At 40.0% G+C, this 14,781-nt stretch overlaps 1 protein-coding gene across 5 annotated transcripts in view; it reads left to right on the forward strand.

Annotated features, from left to right (window-relative positions):
* DIP2A (disco interacting protein 2 homolog A) overlaps nt 1-14,781 on the forward strand; it is a 137,740-nt gene that overhangs the window by 13,771 nt on the left and 109,188 nt on the right. Inside the window, exon 1 of one of the 5 annotated variants that reach the window (XM_075094246.1) lies at nt 1,531-1,579. The exons of the other annotated variants lie outside the window; for them this stretch is intronic. Coding sequence (XP_074950347.1) covers nt 1,555-1,579 — 25 coding nt within the window. The 5' untranslated portion in view covers nt 1,531-1,554. Of the gene's footprint in view, nt 1-1,530; nt 1,580-14,781 lie in introns of those variants that run through there. 5 annotated transcript variants of the gene reach the window in all.

The raw sequence follows: 14,781 nt of genomic DNA on the forward strand, positions 1-14,781 counted from the left end.
TTAAGACTGGAGAGAGAAGACTGGGGAACTTGAGAAACCTAGTGAGGTTAGATGAATGGCAAGGCAAGTAAAACCTAGCACTTGTACAGGTCATGTCAGCAGCTTCTACATATTAGATTAGCGGGAATTTAATTGATTTAAAATTCCACAGCTATTTATAAAAATATAGTAAGGACATTAAAGTGTCTTCCAGTCATCAGTCAAAATGAAGCTACTTGAAATCCTTAACTCTAAGAGTATCTGTATTTCTTTTTTACTAGCACTGTAGAGACTTCTTTATTCCAGTCTAAAATAATGTAGAGCCTCGAAGCATTGTCTGTTGTGAACAGAAACGGCTTTGTCTTATGAATGTTTAAACCAGTTATTCAAACAATTTAAACACGATTTGGGGTGTCAATTTAAAAATGCTAGTGCATTTCATTTGTTACATCAGAAATCTTTAAAGTCTTGGTGGTAATTGAAATAGTCACCACCATAAGAGGTGGTGTTGAATGATAACTGTGTACTATGTAGTGACTGTTCTATTGGGGGGAAATAACTGCAGATTCTATTTTTGGTATTTGTATGGATATATGATTATGCCCCAGTCCTTTATGATGACCAGCAAAAGTAAATCTTGATTGCATAGCTTTGTAGCGCTTTACTGAAAATGCAGTATTCAGACTTCATTGATTACTTAAGAAATTTAAAAAAAAAATCCTTTTGATAAGCACTTCTGCAAAACAGATTTATTTGTTTTGGTTTTGTTTTTTAAAAAAAGTGAAGTTCTGTGCTAGAAATGGAGTTCAAATAGCCTGCTGAGTAAGCTTAGATGGAGCAAGTAACTACCAGGAATAGAGTGGATGTCATCTACCTTACATTGCCCTTTCTCTTGTGCTGCCATTCATTCCCTCATCTTCTGTGGTCCCCAGCCATGAGCTCTTATGTTGCCTGGGAGCCCATTTGCTTTAACTTTGAAGGAAAAAGCAAGGAGCCCTTTAGCTTGATCCTCTGGCATTTTTATCTTTGTTCTGAAACTTACATATTTGCTGAAGTGGGCCGAGGCATTAAGTAGTTTAATGTGCTACTGTTAAACATAATGTAATCAGCTGAAAAAATGCTTCTGTAACAGAGCATTTGGAAGGGTAATGTCAGTGGTGCCTTAGGTTTGCCAAGGCCTTTGGAGGCAAACATTGAGATCTATTGCTTTCAGCTAGGACAATTTTCCATTGTCCTAGTGTCCTGCTAATGAGTTTCCCATGCAGAAACTTTTATGTTCCCAACTCTTCAGTTTAAGTGCAAGAGATTGAGTAAGAAACAACTGATCTGTAGATAGCTTTATTCTGCAGATAACTGGGAAGTATTTTAATACAGGTCATACAAGGTGAAAACAGGTCCAGGTGTTATCTTTGAAGACATCAACTTCTGTGCAAGCAATGCTATCTCTTTTTTTTTTTTTGGGGGGGGTGTGGGTGGGTTTGTTTTTTTTAATTCTTGTGTGGTCCTGCTTTCTGTATTACATCCAGTCCCATGCATTCAACAGGTTGCTGCTGCTTCATCAGGTTCTGAAAACCAATGAGAGGTGCTGCTGGGGATCTTGGTGAGACTTTTTAAATAAATCCACCCTCAGACTAAATCTGAATTTAGGATCAGGTGGCTTTTCATACCATAACATATCTGAATGAGACCATTTTGAGTATAAACAAATACAGATTTTCTGTTTTAGGATGAAAAAGTTAGAGCACATGGTGCCAGCCTAGTAATGCCTTCAGAAGTATGCCCAATCTGTAACCCCAACTGCGACCTTCCTGTTCACGTGCTCTTGCATTCTGAAGCCTGTCCTACCTTTGCAAAGGAATTAAACAAAACACAAACCTATTCAATATTCTGTTCATTGAACAATGTCTCTTCAGTGTACTGGATGAGTCAGAGGTCTTGTTGAAAAATAAATGTGGTGATGTGGACTTTGAGTACTGGCACACAAGAGACTACATTGGATTGAATGGACAAGCTTAAGTCTGATGTTTCTGAACTCCCATATTTGTCTTTAATGTTTGCCTAAACTTGCATTTTGGGCAGTTAGACTTTGTATGTTAGTACTGGGTGGCATTGCATGTGGTGGGGGTTTTTGTACTAGGCTCACTGTTACAGCATCAAATAAGTGAACTTCATAAAGCTCATAGATGATTATTGTTTTAAAAGAATTGCTTGCAATCTCTTTATTTAAATAAAGAGATTCCAAGTGATTAAGTGATTAGTAATCACTTAATAGTGACCACTGTTATGGAGCTCTGGGGGAAAGCTGGTAGCAATAGAAGAGCTTGAGGAAAACCTAACTGTTGGCTCTGAAGCTGAAGAACTTTGGTATATCACCAGTGGCTGAGATCAGCGTAGTCCCTTGCTGCTTGGTATTTCCTCTTGTGGTCTGAACTGTGGGATCCTATCCTGTGTGCTAGCTATGGGCCTCAACAGACCCTTCGATGAGCCAGGTCAGATCATTCACTTAAAACTAATTCAACCCACCCATCCTGGTTTGCTGCCTTAAAAAAGTTTGCTGCCTTAAAAAAGTTTGCTGCCTGGGTTAATCTCACTCAGGTTTTGGAGGGGTTTAGGTGCTGGAGCTGGTGCAGAGTTGTGGCAGAAGCAGTTGTTTGGAGCACACTGAAGGGGAGCAGGTCTGTCTCTTCCAGCTGCAATCCTGCCTTGTGCAACCACACCCTTCGCCTGCTTGCCAAGGTGAAAAATAGTTATGCTGCTGCACCCCTCCTCAGCCGCCCTCTTAATGAACTGAAACAATTTTCAGCACATTTACATGTCCTTTCAACAACACTTGCATTAACAGCACCAACATGCACACCAAATTTGACATAAGCTCTAGATAAAGCTGTATGGTGTGGACATGGGCAAGATGCAAAAGAAGGTGTAGAAGGCACATGAATGAGAGAAGAAAAAGGAAAGTCTCTTGAATGAATTGCCTGGCTTTGACACTTGTGGCTGTTCTAGTACAGTTACATTTTCTATGTACTTTATTGATGTTTCCATGTACAGAGATGTCAAAAGTGAAAATGAGGACCCAGTTACCCTGTAGGAGCTAAGATGATCTATCTGCTTGCTGGTCCCAAAAAAAGAGAGCTGTTTCAGTTCATTAACTGAACAGAAAACTTACCTGGCACAAAGTGATTGGGTATGACTTTGTTACCTTGGCAGGTTAGTGATTTAATTGAGCATACTTTGTGATCATGTGAGCTCTACCGCTGCTGTATGGGAGGGTGCAGTGGTTTTTTCAGCAGCAGTAACCTATTAAATTAGCCTAGGTGTGGTGCGTGACCAGGCTTGGAGAAGTTATTCTGGTTTCTTTAATCTTATTTCCTTTAGTATCCTTTGGCCTTGGCTTGGGAACTTACCTACTAATCTGTCCTCTTCTGTTGTGTACCTGCTGACTTTGAGGATCTTCACCTGCCTGTTGCTGCTATTGAAACTGCAAGAGTATCTTGAGAGAAGGTCTGCGATCTTTTGAGAAATTTTGTAACACAGGCATTGCAGGCATCGCATTGGTCTCCTGTTGATTGCTGATCAACAGCGGGCAAATGCTCTCCTCTTTCTGACCTGAAGCCAGACTTTCTCTGTATGAGGTTTATATTGGTGGCTCAATAGAAGGAAAGGATTGTGGTTTGGAAAAACAAGATCTGACAATACAGAGGATTGTCTAAGTAGTCATCAGTCTCTCCAACTGATTTGGAAAGAACTGTTTCCTAGACTCAAAGTAAGAAACTGGCTACCAAAAACACAAAGCAGGTTGTAATAGCTAGAGCAATTTTATTTTGCATAACTGGAGGCAGGTGAGATAATAGTGCTAAGAACGCTAGAATAATATAGGTATTCTCTGTAGTTAAAAAATGTGTCATTCCCAGGTTCAGAGCACAGACATCAAAAAATCATCAAAATGTGACCCATTGAGGCTGAAAAGAGCTATATCAAGGACAAGGGAATCCCAAGAAATATTGGAGCATAGTCATATTGAAATCCCATGTTTCCCAAATAATTTGGGAAAGGCAGAAGTACTGTTGGGCATAGGGAAGGGATAGAAGATGGTATATGCCTCTTTTCAGCTGTAATTGAGAATGTTAAGCCTTGTCCACTGGAGTGAGAAAACTTTACATCAGCAACTGAGGGCAGTTTGCATGCAGGAGCCCTTGAAAAAGGGGGGAGGATGCTGGCGGAGATGATCTTTGAACTGTTGGTGTCCCTTATCTCCACAGAGATTATCCAGAAGATGGGGCCAGGCGCTTCAGAGTGGTGCTTGCAGGAAGAATGAGAGGCAATGAAGCAAGAGGGATCTGGCTGGATATAAGAAGAAGAATTAGGTTAGGTATGGGTAAACACCTGAACAACCTAGTCTGACCTCTTAATTTTACTGCTTTTAGCAGGAGGTTGGACTAGAGTCCTCTTGAGGTCCCTTACAGCCTGAATTACTCTCTGATTCTCTGTTAATTTTTCAGTAGTGCTAGAAGGAGTAGGAAGAGAGGAATCATTTCATGAAGGCTTAGCTTGAGAGACAGAGGAAAAAGACTTAGTAAGCTTAAAAAAAAGCCCTCCGCAGCTTTGAGGTAACCATTAAATGGGTGATTTGGAAGGAATCAGGATGCTACAGGAAACAGGCACCTAGCAGGTAATAGATGAGCATATCCTAGGACAGGACGAGGCCTATGTGAACAGGTAAGACTTGAGAATCCATCTTGTTTGTATGGACCAAATAGTGAATAGCTACCATGGGGGAATCCCTGAAAAAAATAGAGGTATTTGAGTTAGTGATGTGATAGTAAGAGCTAGGAAGGTTAGGAGTCACTATGAATGATTTTAAAAAGCAGCGTAAAGATAGACTTTAAAAATGGAATTGTAAATATGACTGCTTCCTGAATAGCAGCATTTTTAGTAGATTTTCTAGGTTGGGCCCAATTATAGACACTTTATTTTTCTCAAGCAATTGGTAATTGAATACTTTTTAGTTTCCATTGGGAGAAGTGAAGGTAAATAGCTAAGTAGCTTGGTAAGGAAATTTAGAGGCAGTGTCATCAAATGCGGACACAGGATCAAAGGATGCAGGGCAGAATCCATATGCTGTGTTCTGGGAATCAGCAATTGCAAAGAATAGGAAGAAGTGGTGCATAATCAGTTGACGCAGATTCTCTGTGCAGTCTCATGACATGTAACAATGGTCCTCTAATCTGAGGAATGCCAGAACACGAGGCAAGCATGAGCTTGGCCAGACTGGTTCTATCCTGGTAAGCTTAGGCACTGCCAAGCTGTGCTTTCAAGACTGGGAGCTTTGAAGAAGTTAGATGTCCGAGTGGCTTCAGATGGAATCAAATGGGCACCAGTTAGCACTGCCACCGACAAACTACAGATATTACTAAAACTATTTGCACAAGGGGAGGAAATGATTGTGAGAGGAGGGGTGGGAGATGCAAGGAGCTGAATGTCCTGCAGAGAGCTTTGTCAGTTTTTTGAGTGGACAGCCACAGAAAGTTTGGGAACTGTTGGCCAAGGTGGATGATGTTCACACTGCATGTGGAGCATTTTGAATAGACTTGAATAGATGATAGCAGCTTTCTGAGGTAACGTGTTCATCTGCTACTGGGAATCTCTTTGCTTCTGCTGCCTGCATTGAGGAACTTCTGGTAAATACGAATCAGGAACCAAATAAAGTTTTATTCTAAGCTTTTTTCCTCAGTTATTGATAATTCAGTTTTCCAAGCAAAAGGATGTTACCGGGAGTGTGAACTGTTTGACAACAGATATATTTTGGTTATGTTAAATGGGTTTAATAGATTCAGCAATTATATTTCTCCTGCCTAAGTGATGGTGGCACTCATTGGAAAGGAGATTTATTGCTGTGGTGGTGCTTCTAGATTCCCTTCTACAAGTCTCTTTGAACCTCTTTTACATCATTGTTATGTTGGTAACTAACGGTATCCTACTGCAAAAGAATATTTTTCACATGTATTGCAGCCTTTTATGGGTATTGCTGCATGTGAAACTCTGAAAACGTGGGGTTTGGTTTTGTTACTGGAGTTGTTTCCCTTTTTCTCCCTAATATACTTTGTCCTTTTTTAGCAGCCAACTAAAAAAAGTTTCTTGCTTTCAATGCTTAAGGTAATAGAAATGATGTGTTTTGCTACTTTGGTTTTAACAAAGCTTACTTCATAGAAAATACTGCTAGTTAGGCACTGCCTCAGCAACAGCATGGTAGCAGTGTGTTACATTCAACCTCGAACAGGGTGATAGTTGTGGGCTTGAGCATCTAAGACTGCAGGCGCGCTGAACTTGGTTTTCCTTTGGCTCTTTCTAACCAGGTAAGTGAGGAAAAAGTGCAGTTGGCAGAAAAGACAACATTTTGTTCACGCTTTTCAGGTGGAGCTCCAGTTGATCAGAAAATAAATGTCTGAATGTTTTTTTTTCTAAAGAAGATTTGTCAAGTTGAGCATGTGTAAACATGGAAAGAAATCGACATGTTCCTTTTGTGGAACTTATCTTCCATGCATTGGTAGTGAACTGGTGGCTCCTGTCTGGTCATGAAATAGGAATGGCTGGACCAAGCAGATGGGGAGGCATGCAGGAGTGAAGTAGGCCGTAGCACTGATGGGAGGCTGGGGTGGGATGGGATGGTCTTGGTCTTTGATAACAGCCTTCTACACAGAAAGTTGGCATGAAATTATCACTTTAATTTTTGTGAGTATTCACAGTTGCTGACTTTGAACAGACATGTAGTGGTGCTGTGTGATAAGCTTGACTTGTAAAGTACTGATTCTTTCCGTGAGTAATCAAGAAAGGCCTTTACAAGCTGTGTTCTTGCATTTTTGAAGTTGTAGATTGAGGAACACACTTTGTTTGCTGATCACTTATAGACTCCTAACCTCAGCTAGACACTTAATAAGTAGTGTTGCAACTAGAAGTAAATGTAATTAAGTTGAGCTGTTGTGGGGACCCATGCTGGAGCTTCCCAAGCTTGTAAACACTGAAGTGTTCTGGTTGTAATAGGGATTGATGGGGTTTTTTTCCTCCTGCCATGGGAGGTTGTTTGTGTGCACCAGCTGGCTTGCTTTTCTGCATGCTTACATGAATAATTCAGCTGGTTTCTCTTCAGTTTTTCGGTGTAGTTTATAATTTTGTAGTTCAGCCAGAACTCTGAATCACTTAATTCTTCCTGATCACATCAGATGATTTGTGTGGATCCAATATAAAGTCTTTTAGTGAGGTTTAACTTCCTAGAAAAGGTACATTGTATTATGGTATTTTGTACAATAATAAAATGGTATGGATACTGATGAAGATTTTTATTTAACACATACTACCTTTTTCTTTTAAAAAGCTGAAATGTCTGCACTCATAGTAAAACTTGGCCTGGTAGCCACCTCCACCCCACCCCAGTTATTTCAAGACCAACTTTAAATCTCTTTTGTCCTTTCCTCTAAAAGCATGATTTGGCAATGCATGTGAGGGTGTGTTAATAATGTGTCAGGAAACTAATGAAACATGAAACCCAGACCTAGAAATCCATTGAAGAAGTTTCATAGTTTACAAGACTGAAATAACTTGAGTTGACTTCTGTATGGTCTAGGTATTGCAGGTTACATGACTTTGTATGCTTTGAATGTATGCTGGGAATTTTGAATATTGTGCTGTGGTCTGCATGTTTTGGGATTGTCTGGTGGGTTTTTAAAAGATTTTCATGGTCTAATGAATGGATTGGATCCATAATCAAGGATTTCTGCATCAGGCTGCTTCAGTCTTTAGTACTGTGCATCATATGTAAACAGCATCTTTGCTCTCATCTGTTGGGCTTTGTGGTTGCTACCAAAGTGTGAATATGAGCTTTTTGCAATTAATAAATATGAAATGCTCAGATGCTTGTAAAACAGCTGCAGATTATGTAACTTCTTGGGTATTAGTGGTGAGAAAAAAAATCAATGTCGCTGACATTCAAAAGCACACCATAAAAATAAAGCTTTATACAAGATGTAGAAGTTTAATAGCCAAAATATCTTTATCTTTTATCTTGCTAATTGATCACTGTACCTTATGTAATGAGTTGTGTGGAGGATGTGAAAGGAAAAAAGGCTTCTTGGATCAGAAAGGGAGTTAAAACAACAGCGTCGGTGTTAAATGGTGCATATATCCTTTTATTTTTACACACACGTTGGTCAAGGCAAGGGGTAACTTTGTGACAGAAGGCATTTATTACCAAGTTAAATAGGAATTTTCTGGTGGGATTGGTTGTCTTAACTGATTTATATAAGGAAAATTCTGTCTAGCCAATAATTTCCTTCTCTTCACAGTGTTATTGGAGAGGAATGTGTATTAAAGTTGTTGCAAAAAGTACTCCAGAAAGTTGTTCGTTTTTTTCTTTTCTTTATGGTCCCCCATTTCTGTGTCTGGTTGTTTCTGTATTTGCCTATTTGAGGGCAGTTTTTGGGGAGCCTTTTGTGGTAACCACTGAACAGAGTTTGGTCTGGGACTGCTCCTGGCAGTAGAAATTGTCAGTACAACTGAGTGAAGGCAAGAGAAGTGTCTTTGTACCTAGCAGCAAAGCACCTTTCCCCTCCCTCCCACTGCATGCTTTAGGTTAAAATTATTTGTTTCAGACAATTATTTCTGGCCTAATTCATTATAATAGCTGATTATTACATGCCAGGTATAATTATTCTCCTTTTGTATCTCTGATGCATTTAGGAAGTGACAAGCAAAAAGTCTGGATATTCTCATCTCTGCAGTACACTGAGATTTTGGTTATTTTGAAATATCGTTTTCTTCATAGCATTTAAAAGGGGGGCCATTGCGTGCTTACAACATCCTTTCAAAAGCTTTTCATTTCTGTATTTTACCAAAATAACTTTCAGCTATGTCAGAAAAGATTTTCTAGCTCAAATTTTAAAATACACTGTTTGTTGATCTGCCCGACCACTCCTAGTCTGCTTTTTTCCAACTTTTGTGGGAAGCAGACAGTACATTCCCTATGTACCAGATGATTTCCACTGCTCTTCCCCATGCATAATATAGCTTTCCTCAGCTTGTTAAAGGGGATGGCAACATTCATGATTTACATGAGAATGAGATATGAAAGGTGTATCTGGTTTGATGAATTTTGTTTATAACCTCTAGGTGAGGATTCTAATAAACTTTACAAACCATATCAATTGAGTGTTTCAAAAACAGTTTTCACACTTGAAAATGCCTGGTGTTTGGGGTTGTATTTGGAAGCTTGTATCTGCCATGGAAATACAAATGATAATTTAACATGACCTTAATGAAGGTGGTTCTTTGTTGGTCCTTCTAGTGCAATAGTAGATAAGAGTATGTTTCATTGAAAGAAAACATGTCAGCTTACCTAAAACAGGACTAGTTTTTAAATAATTGTAAGAGAAGGAGCCTGGGTCAGACTGGTACACCTACAAAAATCTATGTATAGTTGGCACCTGTCAATCTGTTTCTGTATTCTACAGAGAGCCCTAATGTGATAGAAGGGAAGTAGTAGTGTTTGAGCTTTCCTATCTCCCTGTGGAGTGAGCTTAAGGATCTACTGAAGCAGTATACAAACCATTCATTAATTGGGCTAATTGAGCCTGGAAACATGCCAGGTTGCTTTTGTGAGCCAATTATTTAACTTTCTTACCCCGTCAAATGCCAACTTCTGGCAGATGAAGCAAAAAGCAGCTCAATATTGAAAAAGGAGCAGTTCTCTTCTTTCCATGTACCTGCACAATTTACAAGTGTGGATTTGTGTGGAACAGAATAACCTGAATGCATAGGCTTCCCTCATCCTTGCCACACTGCATGCTTCATTCACTGTGGCTTTTTTTTAGTTTGTAAAATGTAAGTGGTGCCTGTCTCGCAACTGCTTTGAAACTTTGAGTTGAAAAGTTGGTATATAAATGTGTCAGAATAGGGTTTATTAAATTCTGACATAGTGCTGGTTTTGGCTGAGAAGGGGTTAATTCTCTTCACTGTGGTGCCTGTGGTGGTCGGGGACCTTTCCAGCTTCCCGTGCTCTGCTGCGGCAGGAGGCTGGGTAGGGCAGGGCTGCAGCCGGGGCAGCTGACCCCGACTGGCCAATGGGATGTTCATTCCCTACCATGTGACACCGTGACCAGTATATTAAGGGGGGCAGTTGCAGCTTGGGGAGGCATGGTGTTGGGTCGGCAGGCAGTGAGAGGCTGCGTCGGGTGTGGTTTGTTTTCGGTAGTTCACCACCCCCCTACCACCCTCCCAGGTATTACACCTCTCTTTGTTTTCCTTTCCATTTCTTTTTTTTTTTTTTTTTTTTATTTTAATTATTAAACTGTTCTTATCTCAACCCGTCAGTGTTACCCTTCTGATTCTCTCCCCCATCCCACCGGGTGGGGGAGTAAGCAACTGACTGTGTGGGGCTGAGTTGCTGGCTAAACCATGACAGGCATTTAGCATTGCTCTGCCAGTAGCAAAACTCGTAATGGCTTGATTAGACTAAATTTAGGCCAAGGTAAAGCACAGTTGGGAATTTATGGTGTTGTAAACTAGGTGGTCCCATTGCATAATTGTGTACAAAGTGGAAAACTTAGTTTTCTGCTATTAACATACAGGTAAAATTACTTCCCTTTCTGTCATTAAGATACATGCAATTAGCTAGTCAATATTTGTCTAGTTTCTAGAACTTGGTGTTTCAGTGATGTCATTGTGTATGCCAAGGTTTAAAGAAACTGTAAGTGTTAGTAGTTGTGTATCTCTACCTTACTACTTTTACATGCAGGCAGGTTTGTACTTTGATAACTTAAATTTTGTCAGAGGGATGAAAGTCCTGCTGCAAATAACATAGATTTTCAGTGAGGTTGTGCTAAACTTCTAATGCTGCCTAAAAGGCATCATGATGCTCTCAGGGTGTTTAAAATAGGATCTTCAAAACAGAATGTCTTACAGGTTATCGAACACATCACCATATGGAATGATCAGATGTCATTATTTCCATTTTTAACAGATTTATATAACATGAAAGATTATAATAAAGATATTTTCACACTTCACTGAGCTCATCAGATGCAAACTAAATTAAAGCATCGATCGATAGCCCTTACATCAGAAAATAGCAATTATTCAGGATAAAGAACTATTTGAATATTTTGCAGACTTATAGATGTAAGGAAGTGTTCTGGCTATTGAAGATTAAGCTTCAACCACTTCTCTTGCAGCTGTAGTTTTCTGTGCTTTTCATAGACAACATGAACAAAAACTTTGCTGTGGCTGAAATACTGTGCTATAGAATGAGTCTTGGAATGAATGTATGTATGTTGTATAGAGGAGAAAAAGAATATTACTTTTCACTAGAAGTTGCATGCCAGAATGGACTTCAGGTTATGTGGTAAGTTAAAAGTGCTCCTTTATAGCTGTGATTACAAAGCATGAGTTTTACAGAAGAGCGAACAATTGGAAACAGATGTGCTTACCACTAATGAAAAAACAACCCAACCAAACCCAAATCACTGAGTTTAGCAGTATAACTAATCTGCCTACAGTCACTTATATCAGTATAAAGGTCAGTAATGATGGAAATACAGTTTGTAATACAACTTTTAGGAAAATAATCCAAGTTTGAGATTGAAACAGCAAAAATACAAATAGCTAAAAACACTTTCTCAGATTTAAAGAGCACAGACCTACCAGAGACCATATCTCAGGGATGGCAGCAAGTGTCAGCTTCTACATAGTTTGGCAGTCCAAAATCCTTTCTTTAATTGCAAGTAATGATTTTCATCTTCCAGTTCCTTTATCACCTGTTAATCAGTTTGGCTTTTGCCTGATTTATACAAAAAAGTGTGGTATCTGGGAGAAGAATGTGCAGCAAGTAGCCAAAGCTTGCAACGAGCACTAGTAGTAGGCTTGGGAGAGTTTTTCTGATTTTTAGATATAATAGATGTAAGTGGTGGTTAAAACTGGGGAGTTAATGACAGTGAACTGTCACTTGGCAGATTCTGTTGATGACGCACATATGTGCAGCCTAGCTTGAAGCTCATGGGTACATGCATGGAGAAAATACATCCCTAAACCACTTCCAGTTTTCTTAAGAGTATTTTATTTCTGCGAGTTTTTCTTAACCTTCCCCCTTCCTTTCCAACATTTCTACAATTTCTCTTTAAGGATTTGTATTTTCATCTTTGGTTCATCTTCAGGGACTTTCCTCAAGGTCATATTTTGACTCTGAACTACCTGAAACTGTCAGATTCCATGGTCATATGAGATGCATCTGCAGCCTTGGAAGGGAACATGTCTCTCCAAATGTTTACTAGGTCAAGCCTTTAAGTGTATTTAAACAGTGACTGTAAGCTGTATGGTGGTCTTCTGGAAAAGTCCACAATACTTTATGTAGATAACAAAGTTCTGGTGGTGGGTTTTTTTTTGGAGGGGTGGTGGTTTTGTTGTGTGTGTCATATCCTGTCCCATCCCGTCTCGTCCCCCCCCAGCCAACAAGACATCAGTCAACTTTGTCAGCTCTGCCTTTTAATCCCAGTGAAGGCTGTGACCTCCCAATGTCTCTTGCTTTTCCTCATTTGCTGGATACTGTGGCACTTCTTGACTGTGTGGCAACTGCTTATGCACGAGGTCGTAATCTTGTAGTGCTGGGGTTAGTCTTCTCATCCACAAATTTAGCAATCCAAGAGTGAAGGCTCAACAGAACATTCTTCACTGCTGCTGGTGCAGTGGGTTTGGCTACAGGGGGCTCATCCATCAACCCCTTTATCAGGGGTTGCAATTGTGCAGGTTTCACCTTCGAAAGAAAGTGCTAGACTTTGGAAACACCCTCGTAATATTTGACTTTTGAGATGTTAATTTCAATAAAATGCAACCTTAGTGGGTGCTTTTATGACTTGGTCTTTGTTTTGGTATCAAGTTAAGAAGAGAATGGCTGCCTGGTAAGGTACTGACTTTGCCTTTTTGCCAGCTTTTGAATGCCACAGCACAAAGATGCCCCGTGATGCATGGCCCTGCTTGCTGAGGGAGTTCAGCACCCAGGAGAAGTCCTCCTCTTCCTCCTCATCTTCCTTAAGGCCCTGTTTGTGACTAGTTTAGACATAAATACAACCAACCTGCTGTATTTCAGCGCTGCACCCTATTCTTTCTCAGGGTATCAGCAAACAGTATTGGCTACCAGGATGCTGTAACAAATGACATACTTTGGAGTTTAAAAGTTGGGTAACAAGGGATATGTGACATTGCTTGAGACGTATCATAGACGACAGAGTGTAGATGTGACTTACCATGATGACTCAGTATTCATTTCAGGAATTATATGTGGCTACTGCTGTGGATCTCCCGCTTGATGAGCCAACAGCTTTATCCTGTTGTCATGCTCTATTTTCAGCCTTTTATATGTTGATTACTGTTAGCAAGGGCATTCTGAAGCCTGCTGATCTGCTGTAAATGCATCTTGCTGAAAACATAAATGTTATGTTTCTAGGAGTGTGGATTTTTTTTTGTCTCTGCTTACTGCAGTTCTCAGAGCTATGTTTGAGAGAACAGCACCCTTGAGATTTTGTAATAAGGATTGTTTTTCAGATAGTTTCATCGTCCTTATTACATTAGATGCAGCAATTACTAGGTCTTGCTTACCTGTATTGGTTTCCAGCCTTTGAGTAGTAAGCATCCGTAAGAAACTTTCTCCCTGTTGATGATGGGTATGATTTTTCACTGGTGCTCTCTGAGGCTGTATCTAGAACGCTTAAGCTTGCAGTGCACACGCGTTACATGTCTCAGAAGCTCGCGATCGCAGTGGTCTTCATGCTCAAATAGCTGTAGTTTCAGAGCTTTGCCCTGTTAGCACAGGAGATGAACTGTCCATTAATGGTTCTGTTGTCATCAGCCTTTGTAATGATGAGGTCTCCCTTCATTCCTATGTGCTTCCATTATCAGCAATTTCCTTGGGACTGGTTGGTACATGATTTACTCGGAAGGACAGATAATGTGAGAAGTGGAGCCATTTCTTCTGCTCACTGCGTGGTTCAGTGTTCCTCAGCACCATCTTTCGACTCCCCAGCTGTTACACTGTTACTGGCTTTCCGTATTGTTGATTCTCATCATAGTTCTTAGAAATGCCTTGATTATTTTGGTTTTTGCAATGGACAAAAATCAAGGGTGTCAGAGTAATTATTTCTTTTGCCTTTTTTGTTGTTGTTTCTGAATTTGAAGTAAGTCAGAATTACATAGCAATGCAGTGTTCCTTTCAATTCTTCTAGAATGATGCAAAATAAAGCTTGGTGAATTGTTTCACTTAACAAAAATATTTATGAGCACATCTAAGGTAGAATTAGAAAAGATGACTGCTGAATTAACTCTTCCAACTCCACATCAACCCTTCAAATACAGCGACAGCCTGTCCCCAGAAGCACTGGAGATTTACTTCAAATTTTTCCACAGGTGTCTTCCGAGTCATATTTTAGACTGGCAACTTCCCTGTCCTTCCAAACCATCCACAAACCACCTCTTCAGGCAGAAGCCACTATTCACACCCTCGACTTTCACTTTATACTGAAAGAACAGAAAAAAGTTTCTGCAGTGCTCTGTCAGTAGTTGATATAGCTGAGATTGTGGCTGTGCTCACCAGTGGCCAAACAGTGGAATCCTTAAAGGTTTCATCTTGCAGATCTAATACATCTTATTTTCATCCACATTTAATGCACAGTCATCTCATTTAGAAATGTCTCTGTTCTTGACCTCTGCAAATTGGTGACCTGGAGCCATTTCCTTACCATTAGCAAATACTAAGCTCTCACATACCTA

This window comes from Phalacrocorax aristotelis, chromosome 5 (assembly GCF_949628215.1).
Source record: "Phalacrocorax aristotelis chromosome 5, bGulAri2.1, whole genome shotgun sequence".
In the NCBI taxonomy this organism is placed as follows: Eukaryota; Metazoa; Chordata; class Aves; order Suliformes; family Phalacrocoracidae; genus Phalacrocorax; species Phalacrocorax aristotelis.